Here is a 23,817-nt window from a genome sequence, read left to right as displayed (position 1 = left end):
GGTAAATAGTTTTACAATTCCATTAAGGAAAACATGGTTCCTTTTCACATGGGAGAAGAACACATGGCTATTTAACGGATCCACTTTCCATAGACTTCAATGTTAAAATAAAATTGAATCCAGCTGAAATCTTTTTTGTTCAGGCGGATAAAAAAAGTTGTGTCTGCACAAACAGACTGCAGCTGGATCCATTCTAACTGATTGTTACTGGACATGTGAACGTAGCCTAAATGGAAATCATTTACTCAACAGCAAGTGATCCCAGAGATCCTTATTAAATACAATCACTCACCTAATCTGTTGGTGGGGTTTCTCTTAAAAAGCATACGAAGGAGAGACTGAGCTTCTGGAGTAAGAAACTGAGGCATCCCAAGCTTGGCCCTGGATAATCAGACAAATCACAGTTAGCAAGACTTGTGAAGGCAAAGGAAGAAAAGTCGAGAGTTTTGTCAATGATGTAACAATGTAAATGACTTGGTCATAGCGCACGTCTACCAGAAGAGAAATCCTGACATGTAAAGATGGGTATTCCCACCCTAGACATTATAGAATTATAAGCAGGAAAGGTTCACACAATATTCAGAAAGGAGCGGTCATCAATATACGGTAATAGTGGAAAACCTCTTAAAGGGAACCTGCCAGCATATAAAATACAGCCAGTGCCTTTCAGGGCTTATCTACAGCATTCTATAATGCTGTAGATAAGCTCCCGATCCGACCTGAAAGAAAAATAGCATTACAACCCTGTGTAGCTAGCTGACTTTATAGGGGTTCTGTCAGCACAGACCACGGCTTCATGGCAGGGCCAGTCATTTATACAACTTCCCACCTGCTTGATTCCATCTATCTCGGACGCTCTCTGGTTTTATGAGGCCAGAGCTGCCAATCAAAGAAGAGGCGATTGGAGATTGAGGGAAAACAAGCAGGTGGGGAAGGTGTATGTAAAGGATTGGTCCTGCTTTGAAGCACCAAGTGGCGGTACTTAGTTTTAACACTGATTCTATGCTGACAGAGTCCCTTCAACGCCTTACAAGTTACATCAGAGTCCAAGGCAGTGACTAGGACCGTAGACCAGGATTCTCTTTACGTCTTAACGAGATGCATACCTGCCGAACCTCCGTCTGGTGAATGGGGCTATGAAAAGGTAGATGTTGAATGTGATGTGTACTATGCAGATTAAATGAAGATCAGACTGAGGAACAATCATGCTCCCATTACTGCCCACCAGCCAGCAGAATGCTGTCTACCAGTGCCAGCTGTCGGCCCCTCTGTGGCCTCCAAGAGCCAATTGTCACATTCTGATTCCACTTTGCATATCTCCCATTTTCCTAAATATGCTCCCGTTCACACCGAGGCTTCCAGTAGCAGAAATATGATTTCTATAGCAAAACTGTGCATCAAGACGTCCTTTATTCTCTCACTGACATGGAGGGAGAGCCACTTCATGAGCACAACCAAGGGTCCACATATTTACTAGGAATGTGCAGGAGTACAGCATCATACACCCAGTACATTAATACCAACGTAGCCTTCACGTACAAATTACATTATATAATGCCAGGTCCCATGTACGACTACTCACTTCAGAATCATGGTCATAGTTTCTTTTCTGTCCTTTCCTTGAAACGGTAAGGTACCCGTAAGCATCTCAAACTGTGGGCAAAACACAGACAGAAGGCATTAGACGATTCCATTGCTTGTATTGGAAAGATTGAAAAGTCTTCATCCAGCAGTGGAAAAACACATTCCCTCCACAATGCATTAGGGTAGGACACTTTCCGAGCCCCCGTCTGACAGGGCACTAAATCTACGCCACGGGGAGGCACCGGTCTAATCAGTAGCTGCTCCCGGTACAGTACTGGGTTATTATTATATCTTCTGGGAGAGAAAGATAAGGAGGTGCAGGCGGCTAGAACAGAACGCAGCGCTGGATACAAAAGAACACTTGTCCACAAAGGGTCACATGAATTAAAGACATTTGGGCATGACTATAATTTAGATGCAAGATCTTTAGGACAATAAACCAGTAGTTTTTCATCAAGGATGAGGAACACCACTCGGGCATAGGATGGAAGTTAACTGATGAGCACAGTTGTAATTACTTCATGTTTTAATCAAGATGTACATTATAGCCCATTAACAAGAATTTCATGGAATGGCTAATGTGCCGTCTTTGCCACATGATGGATTTGGTGAGCAATACTGCATATAATACAGCCATTTATCTAAACTGTGATCAATACCCAGCTCCATGGAGGAAGCATCCCCTATACATGGCTATAGGGGATGTCCAGAATATTCACTGGTAGCAGATGGCAGAGAACAGAGGATCAGGCATGCTGACTTGCAACATACCCAACTGGCAGAAGTTATTCTCCTCTGCCCATGGAGAACAAATGCACACTCTGCAAAAGGAGCATGCATGTGTATGGGGAGAACTCCTGAAATTCACTGTACAGCAATTAGAGGTGTAGGGTCATTGAGAACATGCCAACCCTTCTCTCCTTGCAGGTACGAAGAACGGTGGTCCAGCTGCCCCATACACAAAGGATGTGTTCACCATTTAGTGACATGGAAGCCCAGATTTTGAGGTTCTCTCTTCTAATAACTGGTACTGAGAAAGATTTTAAAGTTCACTCTCATGAAAAAATGTCCATTAATTTGCGAGAATATTCTCACCAATTCCAGTTCAGCAAGTTCTGTAAACCGGCCCTCTGATTGCAATCTCCCGCCTGACCTGACACGGGGTGTGGAAAGACAGCAGTACACACTGAGTACAAAGCTACAAGGGTAACTGGATGACACCCTGACAAAATTGGCCATGGGCCCTGAGATCGGAGCCATCCATAATACTCTATAAAAATCACATGAGAGGCGCACGCCTCCAGTTATTTTTCATTTTGGATTTTCTTCACATTTTAAGAACCTGGATTTTTGTCCCAATTTTATCAAACAATTTAAAGTAAGGGCAACTAAGAATGAAAATTAATTTACAATGCTGAAGAAATGTACACACAATACAGCCTCAGTATTTCATGCATTTTCGGTAGGGAATTAGTAAATACTAAAGGCAAACCAATGTTGGAAAGTGAGGACACAGATCTGGCAAGTCGTACAGACTCTTCCCAATCTATGCATCATGAGCAGATGGCGGCAGCCTGCATGTTATACTACAGGGTTTAGGTTCATTTCCCCACATACTGTTAACGCCATCTGTAAGTAACGTGTACTGCAGGCAGAAAACGTAGAGCGCTATTAAACCGCTGACCCAACGTCAGCACAGTGCTTGATCCAAAAACCACATCATATGTGGTTTACAAGTATAAAGAGACTTTCACGTTTCAGAAAACCCCTAACCCCAGCTACAGCTTGCTTAAGAGTCTGACACCCCCAAGATGCATTTTAAATGAGCTGCACAATGCTGCGGGGACTTGGCCCCTATAACAACCATGCTAGCAGGGTACGTGTTACTGGGACAGTACCTGAGAACATAAGTGAATTCTTAAGTAAATCAGCAGGGATTTGGACACCCTTGGAGTGGCCAAGAATTTGGCGCACGGTTACATCTCCTCATTTGCATGTTGCGGCCCTAACCCTGCCTCTGATTGGCCGCGCTTGCTTCTCAGAGTGAGAACTATTTGAATGTTGCAGGCATGTGTAAAGCCGCGTGCACACATTAGCGGTAGGGCGCATTTTTCTTCCCGTCCCTTTCCCTCTGACGCCACTTGCAGCAATAAAATGGCAAGAAAGGGTGGTGAGCGACATCAAAATATAATAGACAGGGAAAATACGTCCGGCCACTGCGAGTGCGTTTGCACACATGGCGGCAGCACTCAGGAAGCGCTCGTTCTGGGAAAAGAACACTGTCAATCAGAAGTAGGGCAAGCGCCTTAATATGCAAATGAGGAGGCGAAACGGTGCACCAAACATTAGGCCACACTAAGGGTGCACCGAATCCACCTACATTACATATGAATTAAAGGTCATTTTCTCAGGCGTGTACCAGTAATGGGTGCACTGCTAGTTTAGTTCTTATAGAGAGGCCATTTAAAATGCATTGTAAGGGGGGGGACGGTCTCAATTTAAGATTTTTTTTTTAATGGTTCAACAAATCTCGAGTAGATGCTCCATCATCGTTATGTCTATGAGGCTTAGGAAGCACATAACTGAATGCTGCCGTGAAGAAAAAGACTAGGCTTCTCCAGTTATAAATGATGCAAAAGATGTAATTAATTCATTATCCCTCGACTGAGATACGGCCACAAACAAGAATTATACACAGCACATTCTCTCCAAGTCAATGAATTTTGTACGACTGACTGAAAAAGGACATATAAAACATTATATACTGGCAAAACCAGTGCCGAATAGGTGGAAAGACGTAAAAAAAAAATACTATAAAAAGAAGCATTCTGAATGAAGACACCTACCATGAGGACCCCAAAAGACCACCAGTCGGCACTCTGTGTATGGCCTCGTCTGTTTACAACCTCTGGAGCCATGTACTCCACTGTCCCGCAGAAAGAGTATGCCTTCTTCTCATGGTCGATAGACTCTTTACTAAGACCGAAATCTAATAAGACAAAGACACAGATGTAGCTACAATAAGTCGTCCACATTTGCAGTTAAAAAATAAAAGGTGACATTCGGTAAGTAGAATCAGAATTTCTGCTAGGAAACCAGGCCATTTTTGCTGATGAACATCCATCTGAGGGTTGCAATATGTCATTAAACATATTTCGTATTCCCTTGTAGCCTTGGCCCTATTACAGATCAGGCCATAAATATAGAAAGAATATGAAATTAAATTAGGCCCCACCTTCCAAAAACAAAGAAGCAACAGTAAATGAATGTCACAGTCTGACCCTAATGGAGGGCCAATCAAACCATGAATATAAGGTAAAAGAAGTACTGCAATAGCCATCTCTAGCTCACCTTACAGTAGATACTGTGCCTTAAGAATTGACTAACTAAAGTGTCATGCCTAGCTAGAATTTCCCATTCTGTGGTTGATGCATACTTTCATAGCAGGAGGCGAGTGGTACCAATGACATTGTAGGGGCACATGCAAGCCAGGAAGCATGCGCGATACCTGTAAGCCTTGCATACATGCACATAGCCTGTGCCCAGGTACTGCACATCTGCCCCTATTAGAATGAAAGGGGTGGATCTGTAGCACCACACTGTGAACACTATACAGCTGACTGAGAGATGCTGCTCCGCTCTGCAACGGATCACAAGGCTGCACAACCCTTTAAAGTGCACATACATACACAACGCGTCAGCACACTGTGACTAATGAATACATGAACTCAAATAGCGCAATATTGCTGTTAACATTAAAAACGCAATGCACTAAGTTACCGTATATACTCGAGTATAAGTCGACCCGAGTATAAGCCGACCCCCCTAATTTTGCCACAAAAAACTGGGAGAACTTATTGACTCGAGTATAAGCCTAGGGTGAGAAATGTTCCATAGATTATTCCCCCATATGGTGTCCCCAGAAGAAGCTCCATAGATTATTCCCCCATATGCTGCCCCCATAAGAAGTTCCATAGATTGTTCCCCTATATGCTGCCCCCATAAGAAGCTCCATAGATTGTTCCCCCATATGCTGACCCCAGAAGAAGCTCCATAGATTATTCCCCCATATGCTGCCCCCATAAGAAGCTCCATAGATTATTCCCCCATATGCTGCCCCCATAAGAAGCTCCATAGATTGTTCCCCCATATGCTGACCCCAGAAGAAGCTCCATAGATTGTTCCCCCATATGCTGCCCCCATGCTGCTGCTGCATGTGAAAAAAAAAAAAAAAAATGACATACTCACCTCTCCGTCGCTGGGTGTCAGATACTCACCTGTCCTGTGTCCATGGCTGCTCACCGCTATCTGCCACGTCATCAGTCAGTGACGTTCAGAATGCAGGGGGCGCAGCGCGCACTAACACGTCACCGCGCCCTCTGCTGTCTGAAGTCACTGACCGATAACAGACAGCAGCAAGCAGCCATGGACGCAGGACAGGTGAGTATCGCTATACTTACCCGTCCTGACGCTGTGTCTTGAGCCCCCAGCTTCTCCGCGCTCTCTCTTCCTGCCTTCAGCGGTCACGTGGTGCCGCTCATTAAAACTCATGAATATGCGCATATTCATGAGTTTTAATGAGCGGCACCACGTGACCGCTGAAGGCCGGAAGAGAGAGCACGGGGAGAAGCTGGGGGCTCAAGACACAGCGTCAGGACGGGTAAGTATGACCTGACACCTCCGCCCCCTCCGACCCCCTTTGTATATGACTCGAATATAAGACGAGAGGGGGACGTTCAGCCCAATTTTTTGGGCTGAAAATCTTGACTTATATTCGAGTATATACGGTATGTATATGTTAGTATATTGGCCACATAGGGTATTTGTGCTGCACCTGTGCATGAATTTAATACTAAAAGGTGTGCGGGCCCCATTTCTTTTTTTATGTGTAACCCCTTTAAAATGGACCTTTCACAAAACAAACTGCATATATTAGACATTTCATACCTGACAAGGATGGTATTCCATGTCAGAAAGGCTGTATAATCCTGATCTTAAGTGGAGAGACAAACGGTCATATAACTCGGGACAAGGATTGCAATGCAATCCTCGGACTGGCCATCTGCTCTCCCGACAGGAGCAGGACAGCCTGTATTCCAAAGCAGCTGTCACGCTAGAGTCGGGCGTGCCGACGGCCAGTCTGAGCATTGCGTTGCAATCCTGAGTTATACGGCCGTCTGACTCTCCCCTTAAGAGGATATACAGTTATATGTAAAAGTTTGGGCACCCCTATTAATGTTAACCTTTTTTCTTTATAACAATTTTGGTTTTTGCAACAGGTATTTCAGTTTCATATATCTAAAAACTGATGGACTCAGTTATATTTCTGGATTCAAATGAGGTTTATTGTACTAACAGAAAATGCGCAATCTGCATTTAAACAAAATTTGACCGGTGCAAAAGTATGGGCACCCTTATCATTTTCTTGATTTGAACACTCCTAACTACTTTTTACTGACTTCCTGAAGCACTAAATTGGTTTTGTAACCTCATTGAGCTTTGAACTTCATAGCCAGGTGTATTAAATCATGAGAAAAGGTATTTAAAGTGGCCACTTGCAAGTAGTTCTCCTATTTGATTCTCCTATGAAGAGTGGCATCATGGGCTCCTCAAAACAACTCTCAAATGATCTGAAAACAAAGATTATTCAACATAGCTTTTCAGGGGAAGGATACAAAAAGTTGTCTCAGAGATTTAACCAGTCAGTTTCCACTGTGAGGAACATAGTAAGGAAATGGAAGAACACAGGTACAGTTATTGTTAAGCCCAGAAGTGGCAGGCCAAGAAAAATATCAGAAAGGCAGAGAAGAAGAATGCTGAGAACAGTCAAGGACAATCCACAGACCACCTCCAAAGACCTGCAGCATCATCTTCCTGCAGATGGTGTCACTGTGCATCGGTCAACAATACAGCGCATGCATAACGCCTTTTTGTATGACCAAACAACTCAATCTTTGTTTCATCAGTTCACAGGACCTTCTTCCAAAATGTAACTGGCTTGTCCAAATGTGCTTTTGCATACCTCAGGCGACTGTTTGTGGCGTGCTTGCAGAAACGGCTTCTTTCGCATCACTCTCCCATACAGCTTCTCCTTGTGCAAAGTGCGCTGTATTGTTGACCGATGCACAGTGACACCATCTGCAGCAAGATGATGCTGCAGGTCTTTGGAGGTGGTCTGTGGATTGTCCTTGACTGTTCTTACCATTCTTCTTCTCTGCCTTTCTGATATTTTTCTTGGCCTGCCACTTCTGGGCTTAACAAAAACTGTACCTGTGTTCTTCCCAGGGCTGTGGAGTCGGTAAGCCAAACCTGCGACTCCGACTCTGACTCCAACTCCGACTCCACAACTCCGACTCCGACACATATTGCTTATATTTAAGTGAAAAATTTATTGTAGTACAATGTGAACCTCAGACATTTAATCATTTTTATGATCCAATAATCAAGATATTTAGATAGAACAGAATATATATTGGTGTACTACCCGGTTTTCATTCTTTTTGGTACAGATACGATATGGATAGACAGATATGGATAAATGGATAGATAGAGCAGATTTCTAATCTGCTTTTGCTATTGAAAACATTATCTATGAGCTCAAAAACCTTTCAGGTGATGCAGTTTTTTAAAAAGATGATCAGCTTTTGCAGCTGAAAAACGTATCCTCAAAAAACACAGGAAAAACGTTGTGTGTGAATGTAGCCTTAGATCAGGAATATAACAGCCATTTATAGGACATTTCATAACTTTCCCAAACTCCTATGAAAAAATATTCAGCACATCCTGCATTGAATTACTGTACCCAATTTATTATATATTTTAGGAGTCGGAGTCGGTCCATTTTATACCGACTCCAACTCCACCAAAATGAGCACCGACTCCGACTCCACGACTCCACAGCCCTGGTTCTTTCATTTCCTTACTATGTTCCTCACAGTGGAAACTGACTGGTTAAATCTCTGAGACAACTTTTTGTATCCTTCCCCTGAAAAGCTATGTTGAATAATCTTTGTTTTCAGATCATTTGAGAGTTGTTTTGAGGAGCCCATGATGCCACTCTTCATAGGAGAATCAAATAGGAGAACTACTTGCAAGTGGCTACCTTAAATACCTTTTCTCATGATTTGATACACCTGGCTATGAAGTTCAAAGCTCAATGAGGTTACAAAACCAATTTAGTGCTTCAGGAAGTCAGTAAAAAGTAGTTAGGAGTGTTCAAATCAAGAAAATGATAAGGGTGCCCATACTTTTGCACCGGTCAAATTTTGTTTAAATGCAGATTGCACATTTTCTGTTAGTACAATAAACCTCATTTGAATCCAGAAATATAACTGAGTCCATCAGTTATTAGATATATGAAACTGAAATACCTGTTGCAAAAACCAAAATTGTTATAAAGAAAAAAGGTTAACATTAATAGGGGTGCCCAAACTTTTACATATGACTGTATGTTCCCTAACAAAGATATCAGTATAAAGCACTTTTGAGAAGAGATGTGCCAGCCTCCATGCACTTGAGAATAAAACTTCAAAAACAGATTTCTCACTAATGCACCAATGTAAATATACTAGACATGTATCAATGTAAAAAGTATTAAAGGGGCTTTACACTCAGAATTGTAGTTAGGGATCTAATATCTTTAAGAAGAGCATTTTGTGACTACAGCAGAAGACAGGAGAAAACTGACAGCTGCAGCTTGTACTGAGCAGTGTGAGATTTCAGCAGCAGAAGTATGGAGGATCTGTCAATGCTAGGTGGGTGGAATTTGAGTTTAAAAAAAATATTATACAGCTATTCTAACGTGACTTTACAGCAAGTCCCAAAAGGTCTATTTAATATGTATGCTTTAAAATGGCACCAAACCAGATCTTTACTTCAAAATTTATTCATACATACCTGTTAATTTGATGTGACCCTCTTCATCAAGCAATATACTAGAAAAAAAATAAAAATTTGTCAAAATTATTGAAGTTTTAATTTACTGGGAAAACAAATGATCTTTTTTTTTTTAAACCAACTTTTTATTGATTTTCTTACATAAAATATACAAATTATAGACTAGAAAGGATAAGTATTAGCATACAAAAATATATCAAACGTCGTAATAGTTATCAAGGAATCTCAATAAATTCACATAATCCTTCCAATTTGCCTCTTTCACCTCCTCCTCCTTATATATTCTTCCTTCCCTTTTTCCTCCTCCCATCCTTCAACAGTTTCTTATGTTTTAAGGGGGATTCACACATAGCGACACCGCTAGCAATATCGCTAAAGCGTCACCGATTTTGTGACCCAGCAGCGATATTGCTAGCGATATCGCTACATGTGACACGTACCTCCGACTGGCTCCCCCGCTGGCTATTGCTGATCGCGTGAGAACGTCCTGGCCCGTTTCTCGTCGGCGGCTTCCAGCTGGCGCCAACGAGCGTTGCGTGGACGGGGGCGGAGGACGTCATCATCGCCGCGTCTGACAGGTAAGTAACGACCACTGCTGCGTCGCTGAATTGCTTGTGAGAGCTGCCTGTTTGGCAGCTCACTAGCGACCATTTAGCAATGCACCAGCGATCCTGACCGGGTCGTATCGTTGTCGGGATCGCTGGTGCATCGCTAAATGTAACGGGACCCTAAAAACCAAACTTAAATTAACAACCCTATCCCTTCCCTCCCACTCCCCATGCGACTCGGCCTCGGAACCTCCCCCTATAATTTCAGCTTACCTAGGGATCCTAACTGATCTTCCTTCATATACCATTCCGTAGAAACAAATGTTAACATTATTTGCCTTATTTCTTCTCCTGAGCATATACCACTTATAATCTTTCTCCATTTACTGAAAAAAATTGCTGTTGATCTTTCCTTGCTCCTCTCCACCACCACTTTCTACAGCATGAGCATTTTTTTCAACTGGCTTATCACCTCTTCTCTCGAGGGAATTTCTCTCACCAACCATTTCTGGAGAATTGCCCTTTTACTGATCATGACTATCGTGGAAGAGAGATGGTATTGTACCCCATCCTTTATCTCCTCCCTCCTGATGATGATAATGGAATAGCCAAGCCATTGGTTCCAGCTCCATGTTTCTATTCCAGATTGTTCGAACCAACCCCTGAACTTGCTTCCAAAATCCCTCAATTTTTCAGCACTGCCAAATCCCATGGTATACGTCCGTTCTTTCCTATCACATTTTGGACATTTCACCAGTTTGTTTTGTTGTCTAATATTCAAAAAATTGAAACCATATATGGCCCTATACATAAGTCTGTATTGAGTGTCTCTCCAGATTTCGTTTACTATCTTCTTCCTCATCTCCATTCACCCTTTCAAGATTTTTTTCTTCGCCTTCTTGGACTCCCAACTGCTTTGCCCATCCCTCTAAAATTTTCCCTGGTATGTTGGGAACTAATGCTTCTCTCAAGTCCCTATAGAGACCTGAAAAGGTAATCTCATGAATGTCCTTTAATAAAATCGTGTCCAAGTGGTTTACCTTATATTCATTGTTTACGTTGAGTAATTTCCTCATTATCCCTTGCTTTATCTCTTCATACTGTAGAGTGTGGAATGGGCGCAAGTCATATTTCTCTCTTATTTCCCCACACACCATCCATCTCTGCTCTGTATCATGCATCAAGTCCCTTAAAGTCCTTATCCCCTTATCCCCTTCTCCCTCCACTCTCTAAACAGGTCATTTTCCCTCCCCTGTGGGAAATCTGGGCTTGCCAAGATGTTAATGAATTTTGAAATATTCCATGCTAGCCCAAAATTTTTCTAACCGCCTACCAGGTCATTACTGTGTCCCTACATATCAATGAGTGTTTAATATTGGGTGGTAGATTTGGAATGGATGTATGTAATATTGATCTCAGGTCCCATGCCCTACAGAATTCGGCTTCTAAAATCCAGTCAGAGTGTCTACTTGTTTGTCTAATCCAGTCAACTGCATGTCTCAAGATGCAAGCCAGGTTATAGCCTCTAATATTTGGCAGTTTGATCCCCCCCCTCCGTTGGCAGCATTAACTCATTAGCGCTAATCCTCGGTCACTCCCCCTTCCACAAAAAGTGAGAGAATGCCTTTGTCAATCTTTTTACGTCTATGTTTGAGAAGTAATGGTATTGTCTGCATGGGGTAAGGGAGCCTAGAGAAGCTCATCATTTTTATCAGATGATTTCTTCCCAAAAGGGTCAGCGGAAGATTAGCCCATCCCTGCAGTTCTTTCTCTATACGTTCGATTAGTGGGGAATAATTTAAGGAATATAAAGCTTTTGGATCCCTCCCCACCAGCACTCCCAAGTATTTAATTGTGTTTCTGGCAATAGGAATGTCACATATTGCGCCTCTCGCTCTCTACGCTCTTTTTTCTCCACAAAAGAGTATTTCACATTTATTTTTGTTAAGTCTGAATCCTCCCAGTTTCCAGAACCCCTCAATTTGTGCTGTGACTTCACTCAGTTGTGTTTTGGGCCTACTCAAACAGGACAATATCATAAACAGGACAATATCATCAGCAAACAATGCCGAACACAGTGCTCTGCCCCCCACCTTGATCCCTTCAAACCATCGTCCACCGTTCAAACGTCTAGCCAATGGTTCGATAGCTAAATTGAATAACAAAGGTGACATCGGGCAACCCTGCCTGGTTCCCTTTAACAAAGGAAACGTTCTTGATAAGAATCCCGGGGTGTTCACCCTAGCTTGAGGATTCGTGTACAGCACCTGCACAAAATTTCTAAAGGCGCCATGCAAACCCAGATGATCTAACACCTGTTCCAGCCATGACAACCTCACATTGTCAAATGCTTTCTCCGCATCCAAGGTGATCAAGGCTGGAGTTTCTCCCCCTCTCCGCTTAGCTATGCCAACTGCCAACATTACTTTCCGGATGTTCGTCACTGCTGAGCGCCCCTTGACAAATCCTGCCTGGGGGAGATCTATAATCTCTGGCAATATCGATGCCAATCTATTAGCCATCAACTTTGCCAAAACTCTCAGATCCTGGTTGATTAAAGAGCTAGGCCTATAACTAGTTGGGTCCTCTAGGTCCTTTCCTGCTTTAGGGATGAGCTTTATGTATGCTGTGTTAAGGGTAGCCGATACTCGCTCTCCCCGTAATATCTTATTAAATAACTCCTTCAATACAGGTGAAATTTGTTCCTTTAAAATCTTGAAGAAACTGCCATTGAACCCGTCTGGTCCCGGGGCTTTCGTTGAACTCATCTTTCCTTTGACTTCCCCTATTTCTTCCTTTGTCACCTCCCTACTCAATATCTGTAGATACTCCTTTGTAAACCTAGTCATTTGTGTTCCCCTTAACCATTCCTCTCCTTTCCCCCTCCTCACTAACCCCTCCTCTTTGTATAGATCTGCATAAAAGTCTACCAGGATATCATTTATTTCCTTCGGATCTGTTGTTTTGTTTCCCAAAGCATTCCTCAGTGTCGTTATATGAGTCATTGGTCACCTTCCCCTTGCCATGTTAGCCATTAATTTCCCTGCCTTATTCCCGTAGCGCATCAACTCAGCCTCCTGTTGCGTTCTGTACATATTCTCTTTCCTTTCCGCCCAGTTTTCAAAGTCTCCCTTCGCCTCCACCCACTTTGCTTTTGTCACCCTTGATGGTTTATCCAGAAAGACCGTATATGCTTCCCTAACTAACCGACTAGCTTCTTGAAATTTTACTTGCGCCTGTCGTTTTGCCTTCGTCGTGTATCCCATCACATTCCCCCTCAGTACTGCCTTGGCCGTCTCGCAAAACAACCCTATCTCTCCTCTATGTTCCTGATTCTTCAGTGTGTACTCCACCCACCACTCTCTCAATATCCTGTGAAAGTTTTCGTCTGTCGCCAAGAAATTGGGGAATCGCCAAATGAAGTCCTGTCCTTTCTGAGCTTTGCAAGCTACACTTGCTACCACTGGACTATGGTCTGAAATCATCATGTTCTCTATGTCAATCCCCTCCACCCTCTGCATCAAAGTCTCACTTGTCAAAAGAAGATCAATCCGTGACCACGAATCATGCGGGTGTGAGTAGTGCGTGAACTCTCTCTCGTGGGTGATAAATTCTCCAGCAGTCGTGAAGGGTCGTGGTTTCCAACATCGCTTTTAAAGGTCCCTCCGTATGCCTCCCCAGTTTCCCCTGTCTTCTTCCTGGTAGACTACAGTGTTGAAATCACCACCCACCATTTAACACACTTCCCCATCAAGTAATATCCTGTTTGCTAAGTTTTCAAAAAAATTTTTGTTCCGTGTTGGGAGCGTAAACGTTGTGGATGCTAAAAGTGCCCTGAGTGCCTACGATTTTGATATGTAGGTATCTTCCTTCCTCATCTGATTCTTGTGACTCCACCGTGTGTGCTAAGCTCTTATTGATCAGAGTGATCACTCCTGCCTTCCTACCTTATGATGCAGACCCATACACCTTTCCCACCCACATCTTGTTCATACCGAAGAAATCCTCTTTCCTCACATCACAGCGCCGGAACCGGAAGTGATTATTTTTATTAATGAAGGATTTGCCCACTTACTTCGTATGTCAGTCAACTACATAATATAGTCATCATATAGGGCAGCCTTCCGATACCATACAGGAGTGGGTCACCTGTCTTTAGTGACCTGGCTGGTGACCACCTCATGTAGCCTTTATCTATCCCCCACTCCCTCAAGATGGCTGGACCATCACTGTAAATAAGCCCCTGTACTTTGTCTCTCCCCACCTCATTGTAGATTGTAAGCTCTCACAGGCAGGGTCGTCTTATTTTGCTTTAATTATTGTCTTATTTTTAACGTTGTTACTTATGACTTCTACATGAACTGTTAAACTGTAAAGCGCTGCGGAATATGTTGGCGCTAAAAAAAAGATTATTTATTAGTCCAGACCCAAGATTCATACAAAGATACGTCAAAGCTCGAACATCAGAGAACAACTGGAAATGACAAATTCAATGACTTAAAAAAAAGAAAAGTGGCATTGTATGGTTCTTTAGCTCTCCAGACATATAAGGATGTGTCAAGTCATAAGTATAAAGGACTTACTTTTCTGGCTTAAGGTCCCGATATATTATACCAAGTGTATGAAGATGGTCTAACGCAAGTGCCAATTCTGCCAGGTAGTATTTCACATCTTCTTCAGTGAACATTACCTATCAGTCGAAATAAGCAAACAATTAAAATATCCATGATCTACCCTGACCGCATCCAACTATAAACCGCACTCTAATAGTGGAAAGTATCATACTACGATCTGGATGTTCAATAGTCAGAATAAGCACAAAGGCTTTATATCATTTCTCTTCTGTATTACGTTCTATCATTCAGAACGGCAGCGGTTACTAAATCCGATGTAAAAGAAAAAGTGGTTCTACAAATTCAGCAAAACAGATTGCCGCTTCTCACTGGTTTCTGTACCGAATGGAAACATCTCCACTTTGTCTGCTCCTATATGTGCACCACATACTAATAGTAACTAAAGACTTATTCTGTGGATAGAACATCTACATCTTGTGGAACTCGTTAAAGCCCGAGGGGTTTTGGATGACTTCTCTCAGACTGACATATTGAAAGGGTGAACTTCATTTTCATTTCTATGGTATTTGTAATTATTTTTTTTTATTTTACTTTTAATTAACTTTATCCCACCTTTTTCACAGGGTCTAGAGGAAGCCAGGATAGGATGATCTGTGATACAGTTGTACTCAAAAGTTTACATACCCCAGCAGAATTTTTGCTTTCTTAGCCATTTTTCAGAAAAAATAACACCAAAACTCTCTCTCCATCACAGTGGCTGGATGAAAGATGCAAGAGTCTGTCTGGATCCCAGAAACTCACTCAGCTTTTATATGCAAACACACTGAATACAAGCAAACAGGTCACAGGTGAGGATGTTACCTTTAGTAGCCATTCAAACCCATTTGTGTCAACTTCTGTGCATGTTATCAGGCCAAAATCACCAGGGTATGTGAACTTTTGATCAGTCAGGGTCATTTGGATGTTGTCATTATGATTTAAAAAGAGAAAACACACTAGTTTGACAATAAATATTACCAACCACTAACCAGGAGGGGAGAAAGGTTTGGTGCCATCATTCATATTCTCTGAAAAAAGGCCAAGAAAGCAAAAATTCTACCGGGTTATGTAAACTTTTGCGCGCAACTGTATCCCAGCATTTCCCTTTAGGCACATCACAAAGTAATCTGTCAGCTTGCCAATAGCTCCTTATTAGCGCTTTTCATACAAAGGAGCGTTTGGACGACACACTTTTTGTTTGCTTGTGACGTCATTGTGCCATCACGAGAATTTAGGACAATGGCATAAATGCAGAAAGGAAGTATTCCTCATTTTGGCACAGTGCGGATCGCTCTATTTAAAAAGGAATCGGCACCTGGAATGCAAATTCACCTTTTCAAGGCTAGGATCTAACCAGGTAGTAGGGATACCTATTGGAAATAGGACTTAAGTAGTCCAATTCATGAGATTAGTACAAAATATTATTGTGTGTGTGTAATTGTGTGAAAAATGTGTATGTGTGGCATGTGTAAAAAGCATAGTCCACAAATTCCATTGACTTTTTTTTTTCCCATCGAGTACAAGGCATTTTCACCCCCCCCCCCCCCCCCCCAAAAAAAAAACAAAACAAAAAAAAACACATTTCAGGGTTTATTAATTTAAAAAAATAACCTTCGCTGTGCTTTAAAATTAAATTATATATATTTCACTATCTTAACTGTATCAAGCAAGTGCTGCTAGCAAAAGATATTAGCACTGGAACCGGCCAACAGCTCCGCTACTGGTAAAGATTTAATAATAATAATAATAATAATAATAATAATAATAATAATAAAAAGCTTTCTTCCTCAACATATCATTAGTGCAGTGCGTGAAGGGGGCTGGCCATCTTGAAGCCAGTCTCCTTCTCGGTTATGGTTGATGCAGAGATGCGGGGGGCTCGCTCACTTATAAAAGTGAGCAGATCTGCCAGACCCCTTCAGAAACAGAACTGGAGACAGGATGGAACCTAAACCAGAAGTGGAGGAGCCAGGCCCAGCACCGAGAGCGTCTTTGCGGTTTCATCTGATCTCAAGCTTATTAGTGAGTTATGAATCATTCTCATTTTAAAATACGGGACAAACCAATTACCTTTCACTGTATTTTAGACTGCCTGACAAAAGAAAAGGATTATTAAGAAACCAAAAAACCCACCTCTTTGGATAAGCGTGTAAACAAATCCCCACCCCTGAGAAAATCCAGAATTAGGTACAGTTTGCCTTCTGTTTGGAAAGCTGTAACAAGAGATTAGAAATCATTAAAACTTTTTTTTTTATATATAGGCTGTGCTTAAGAGAGCAAATATCATCAAAATTTTACATTAATCGTCTTAAAATAATTTAAACTGCGATACTTTTGAAGCCTGAATATTGATTAGCAGCTCAGTCCCTGAGCAGCCCTCTCGGCATACACAATGTACATGGACAAGCCCAAAAGGACCGGTAACACCCCGCTGGCAGTTTATTCATGCATTTCCAGGAGGAATAACAGAGGGACTGCACAAATTATTTGTATTTACTATAGACCGGTCCTCTTCAGATAATACAAGGTGAAACGTCTTATTTTCACATATCTAACACCTTCTTTTCTTCGTGCTATTGTGATGTATTTCCTTTCAAGTTTGCAAACAAACAATACGAGAAACGTAAATTATATTTTATGCAAAGTACCATCTGCGTGAAGCCGTAATTAAAGTGATGTGAAGGAAAATAAGCTGCACTTCTTTACGCTGGCAGACCGTACACTGAAGTGGCAAGCGTGCAGAATCAAAGAGGGAGTACAAAGACATTGTGTGATGCGAGAGACACGGAGCAGCACAATGGTAAAATAAGAGTGTTGCTGGGGACAGAAGCTGCTCCTGTGGGCTAATACTGACATATTTAGACACTCGCACAGAGTGTACCTGTTAGCAGGCAGCAGGGGCATTACGTAGAGCAGGATGTGACATGCGGGCAGCCGGTGCCATTCTATCAGCAGTCAGAAATCTATTACTCACCATAGTGCAATTTGACAATAAATGGATGATTAACTTCCACTAAAATATCACGCTCCATTTTTGTTCTAACACGATCGCGAACTGTGGGATGAAAAAACAAAAACACACAAAATATCAATTTAAAGTTTGATACCAACTATGTCAGTGCAGCCAACTAGTGTTCCTATAGATCAGCGTTTCCTAAACTCCAGTCCTCGCGGACCCCAACAGGTCATGTTTTCAGGATTTCCTTAGTATTTCACAGGTGATGGAAGTATCATCAAGGCATCAGGAATTCTCTCACCTGTGTAACACTATGGAAATCCTGAAAACATGACCTGTTGGGGTCCGCGAGGACTGGAGTTTGGGAACCACTGCTATAGATCGTATTCTTCCCTGTGTGTCTAGGCAGGTTGCTCATCTGTCGATGGCAGGAGTAGCAGTCTGCCAGCTTTCCTTGCCGTCAAACATTGCAGTAATTTAGGCATCTGTGGCGTCGACTACTCAAATAGTTAGCTAGTTGATAGTGGTCATAACCATGGATACCTAAGCTACTGCAATGCCTGCACATGAGAGAAGACACATAGCGAATCAGAAGAACTATACTACATATCTAATTGGAGGTAGTTATTATTATTACTACTACTACACCTACTACATATTGAAATAGGATCTTGAAGATGGGAAACCCCTTTAAAGTTGAAGAGATCAAATTAAAGGGAATTTTGTGCCAACGGCAATAACTAATCTTGCCTAGCAGTAATAATAGAAAAAAAAAAGCGATGACGTAGGTGTGAACAGATGTCAACAGAAAATTATGAGCAGCACGCCATGATCAACAGGGATTGGCTGTTGTATGTTTCACAGTGGTTTGTCATCCAGCGAAACTATAAGTTAAAGTAACCAAGGAAAAGGAGAGGACGCAGCACTTTCATGTCCCATTACATGGAAATAAAGAAGAGGACGCAGCACTTTCATGTCCCATTACATGGAAATAAAGAAGAGGACGCAGCACTTTCATGTCCCATTGCATGGAAGTAAAGAAGAGGACGCAGCACTTTCATGTCCCATTACATGGAAATAAAGAAGAGGACGCAGCACTTTCATGTCCCATTACATGGAAATAAAGAAGAGGACGCAGCACTTTCATGTCCCATTACATGGAAATAAAGAAGAGGACGCAGCACTTTCATGTCCCATTACATGGAAAAAAAGAAGAGGACGCAGCACTTTCATGTCCCATTACATAGAAATAAAGAAGAGGACGCAGCACTTTCATGTCCCATTACATGGAAATAAAGAAGAGGACGCAGCACTTTCATGTCCCATTACATAGAAATAAAGAAGAGGACGCAGCACTTTCATGTCCCATTACATGGAAATAAAGAAGAGGACGCAGCACTTTCATGTCCCATTGCTTATTATACACTGACACGTGGAAGTGTTTTCTCCTCTTGTGTTCTTTGGATATAAGTGTGAACAGAGTCAATGTACAGCACAGAAGATGATGAAACCATAAAAATACATTTTAATGCTGAGCTGGGTAACTGATTTTTAGCTTTTAGGCAGGGTGATAAGCACCTTATGAAAATCAATGACAGAATTCAATGAACTCAGTTATTGTGAATCTATCTCAACTAAGCAGCAATTTCTGACTCATCTCTTTATCCATGCTCAATCCATTATTGCAGCCCAGGCCACCTAGCATATTGACTAGCCATCATCATCCATGGGTGAAATTTCCATTCTAAAGTTAGAGAGAATCGGTTGGCACATTTACGCGGTGGTCTCCGGGGCAGCATGAAGTGGTGACAGACACTCCGATCTGAGCACTGTGTCATTGATCTGTATTCGTGGTGCGCTTTTATGTAACCATTTATATTACGGTAGTTTCAGCAGGACTTCCCGGAATACGAGCTGCGGGCCTCCCACCTACTCACTACTGTGTAAGGGCATCTCTCTATTACAGTGCATGGAGAAATAACCAACCCCTCCAAAGGAAAGGAATGTCTGTGTGACAGTATGAAAAAACCCCACAAAAATAAAGCACAAATGTTATTAAAAGACAATGAATCTATTTTTATTTATAAAGCAATCCCAAAAATAGCAACATTTTGGCCATACAGCATGGGCCTTTTTCAAACTCTGTGCGACCTAAGAACAGAGAAATAATATAAATATCTGTACAATCATATTTCTAAGGACTAACATTCTGTCGCATTCAGCAAAAACTCATGCCCACGTGTGGTGGCAAATGTACAAGTGTGGGGGTAAAGCTGAGATATTACTGGCAAAATGTGGCCACTGAGCACTCCAAATGGGCATTTTCAGCTGCTGCAATTTGGCACCATACCTGTAGTGGTGCCGCCTAGTTGTTTAGTGGTTATGGCAGCAATCAATTACTAGGCAGGCGTTTCTCAGGCTGCAGAAATTCTGGTTAAGTACCGTATATACTCGTGTATAAGCCGACCCGTGTATAAGCCGACTCCCCTAATTTTGTCACAAAAAACTGGGAAAACTTAATGACTCGCGTATAAGTCTAGGGTGGAAAATGGCAAAGCTACTGCCCTTATAATGCTGCACAGTGAGCGGCCCCTTACAATGATGCACAGTTATTAGTGGCCCCTTACAATGATGCACAGTTATTAGTGGCCCCTTATAATGCTGCACAGTTATTAGTGGCCCCTTACAATGATGCACAGTTATTAGTGGCCCCTTATAATGCTGCACAGTTATTAGTGGCCCCTTACAATGATGCACAGTTATTAGTGGCCCCTTACAATGATGCACAGTTATTAGTGGCCCCTTACAATGATGCACAGTTATTAGTGGCCCCTTACAATGATGCACAGTTATTAGTGGCCCCTTACAATGATGCACAGTTATTAGTGGCCCCTTATAATGCAGCACAGTGAGCGGCCCCTTACAATGATGCACAGTTATTAGTGGCCCCTTACAATGATGCACAGTTATTAGTGGCCCCTTATAATGCTGCCCAGTGAGCGGCCCCTTACAATGATGCACAGTTATTAGTGGCCCCTTATAATGCTGCACAGTGAGCGGCCCCTTACAATGATGCACAGTTATTAGTGGCCCCTTATAATGCTGCCCAGTGAGCGGCCCCTTACAATGATGCACAGTTATTAGTGGCCCCTTATAATGCTGCACAGTGAGCGGCCCCTTACAATGATGCACAGTTATTAGTGGCCCCTTATAATGCTGCACAGTGAGCGGCCCTTACAATGATGCAGTTATTAGTGGCCCCTATAATGCTGCACAGTGAGCGGCTCCTTACCATGATGCACAGTTATTAGTGGCCCCTTATAATGCTGCACAGTGAGCGACCCCTTACAATGATGCACAGTTATTAGTGGCCCCTTATAATGCTGCACAGTGAGCGGCCCCTTACAATGATGCACAGTTATTAGTGGCCCCTTACAATGATGCACAGTTATTAGTCGCCCCTATAACGATGCACAGTGAGCGGCCCCTTACAATGATGCACAGTTATTAGTGGCACCTTATAATGCTGCATAGTGAGCGGCACCTTACAATGATGCACAGTTATTAGTGGCCCCTTACAATGATGCACAGTTATTAGTGGCCCCTTATAATGCTGCACAGTGAGCAGCCCTATACAATGATGCACAGTTATTAGTGGCCCCTTACAATGATGCACAGTTATTAGTGGCCCCTTATAATGCTGCACAGTGAGCAGCCCTATACAATGATGCACAGTTATTAGTGGCCCTTTATAATGCTGCACAGTGAGCGGCCCCTTACAATGATGCACAGTTATTAGTGGCCCCTTATAATGCTGCACAGTGAGCGGCCCCTTACAATGATGCACAGTTATTAGTGGCCCCTTATAATGCTGCACAGTGAGCGGCCCCTTACAATGATGCACAGTTATTAGTGGCCCCTTATAATGCTGCACAGTGAGCGGCCCCTTACAATGATGCACAGTTATTAGTGGCCCCTTATAATGCTGCACAGTGAGCGGCCCCTTACAATGATGCACAGTTATTAGTGGCCCCTTATAATGCTGCACAGTGAGCGGCCCCTTACAATGATGCACAGTTATTAGTGGCCCCTTATAATGCTGCACAGTGAGCGGCCCCTTACAATGATGCACAGTTATTAGTGGCCCCTTATAATGCTGCACAGTGAGCAGCCCTATACAATGATGCACAGTTATTAGTGGCCCCTTACAATGATGCACAGTTATTAGTGGCCCCTTATAATGCTGCACAGTGAGCAGCCCTATACAATGATGCACAGTTATTAGTGGCCCTTTATAATGCTGCACAGTGAGCGGCCCCTTACAATGATGCACAGTTATTAGTGGCCCCTTATAATGCTGCACAGTGAGCGGCCCCTTACAATGATACACAGTGAGCGGCCCCTTACAATGATGCACAGTGAGCGGCCCCTTACAATGATGCACAGTGAGCGGCCCCTTACAATGATGCACAGTGAGCGGCCCCTTACAATGATGCACAGTTATTAGTGGCCCCTTATAATGCTGCACAGTGAGCGGCCCCTTACAATGATGCACAGTTATTAGTGGCCCCTTACAATGATGCACAGTTATTAGTGGCCCCTTACAATGATGCACAGTTATTAGTGCCCCTTACAATGATGCACAGTTATTAGTGGCCCCTTACAATGATGCACAGTTATTAGTGGCCCCTTACAATGATGCACAGTTATTAGTGGCCCTTTATAATGCTGCACAGTGAGCGGCCCCTTACAATGATGCACAGTTATTAGTGGCCCCTTATAATGCTGCACAGTGAGTGGCCCCTTACAATGATACACAGTGAGCGGCCCCTTACAATGATGCACAGTTATTAGTGGCCCCTTATAATGCTGCACAGTTATTAGTGGCCCCTTACAATGATGCACAGTTATTAGTGGCCCCTTATAATGCTGCCCAGTGAGCGGCCCCTTACAATGATGCACAGTTATTAGTGGCCCCTTATAATGCTGCACAGTGAGCGGCCCCTTACAATGATGCACAGTTATTAGTGGCCCCTTATAATGCTGCACAGTGAGCGGCCCCTTACAATGATGCACAGTTATTAGTGGCCCCTTATAATGCTGCACAGTGAGCGGCCCCTTACAATGATGCAATTATTAGTGGCCCCTATAATGCTGCACAGTGAGCGGCTCCTTACCATGATGCACAGTTATTAGTGGCCCCTTATAATGCTGCACAGTGAGCGACCCCTTACAATGATGCACAGTTATTAGTGGCCCCTTATAATGCTGCACAGTCAGCGGCCCCTTACAATGATGCAGAGTTATTAGTGGCCCCTTACAATGATGCAGAGTTATTAGTCGCCCCTATAACGATGCACAGTGAGCGGCCCCTTACAATGATGCACAGTTATTAGTGGCACCTTATAATGCTGCATAGTGAGCGGCCCCTTACAATGATGCACAGTTATTAGTGGCCCCTTATAACGCTGCACAGTGAGCGGCCCCTTACAATGATGCACAGTTATTAGTGGCCCCTTATAATGCTGCACAGTGAGCGGCCCCTTACAATGATGCACAGTTATTAGTGGCCCCTTATAATGCTGCACAGTGAGCAGCCCTATACAATGATGCACAGTTATTAGTGGCCCCTTACAATGATGCACAGTTATTAGTGGCCCCTTACAATGATGCACAGTGAGCAGCCCTATACAATGATGCACAGTTATTAGTGGCCCCTTATAATGCTGCACAGTGAGCGGCCCCTTACAATGATGCAGTTATTAGTGGCCCCTTATAATGCTGCACAGTGAGCGGCCCCTTACAATGATGCACAGTTATTAGTGGCCCCTTATAATGCTGCACAGTGAGCGGCCCCTTACAATGATGCACAGTTATTAGTGGCCCCTTATAATGCTGCACAGTGAGCAGCCCTATACAATGATGCACAGTTATTAGTGGCCCCTTACAATGATGCACAGTTATTAGTGGCCCCTTATAATGCTGCACAGTGAGCAGCCCTATACAATGATGCACAGTTATTAGTGGCCCTTTATAATGCTGCACAGTGAGCGGCCCCTTACAATGATGCAGTTATTAGTGGCCCCTTATAATGCTACACAGTGAGCGGCCCCTTACAATGATGCACAGTGAGCGGCCCCTTACAATGATGCACAGTGAGCGGCCCCTTACAATGATGCACAGTGAGCGGCCCCTTACAATGATGCACAGTTATTAGTGG

The 23,817-nt window shown here is 43.0% G+C and overlaps 1 protein-coding gene across 1 annotated transcript in view; it reads right to left on the bottom strand.

Annotated features, from left to right (window-relative positions):
• RPS6KA3 (ribosomal protein S6 kinase A3) overlaps window positions 1–23,817 on the bottom strand; it is a 157,225-nt gene that overhangs the window by 35,502 nt on the left and 97,906 nt on the right. Inside the window, 7 exon segments of the mRNA XM_073565856.1 lie at window positions 293–381; window positions 1,583–1,653; window positions 4,431–4,573; window positions 9,481–9,518; window positions 14,612–14,718; window positions 16,775–16,854; window positions 17,616–17,696. Coding sequence (XP_073421957.1) covers window positions 293–381; window positions 1,583–1,653; window positions 4,431–4,573; window positions 9,481–9,518; window positions 14,612–14,718; window positions 16,775–16,854; window positions 17,616–17,696 — 609 coding nt within the window.

The sequence above is a fragment of the Dendrobates tinctorius genome, unplaced genomic scaffold (genome assembly GCF_039654945.1).
Source record: "Dendrobates tinctorius isolate UK_male_01 unplaced genomic scaffold, ASM3965494v1 ptg000016l, whole genome shotgun sequence".
NCBI lineage: Eukaryota > Metazoa > Chordata > Amphibia > Anura > Dendrobatidae > Dendrobates > Dendrobates tinctorius.
Note: the sequence above shows the minus strand (reverse complement) of the source record. Positions and strands in the feature narration are given on the sequence as shown.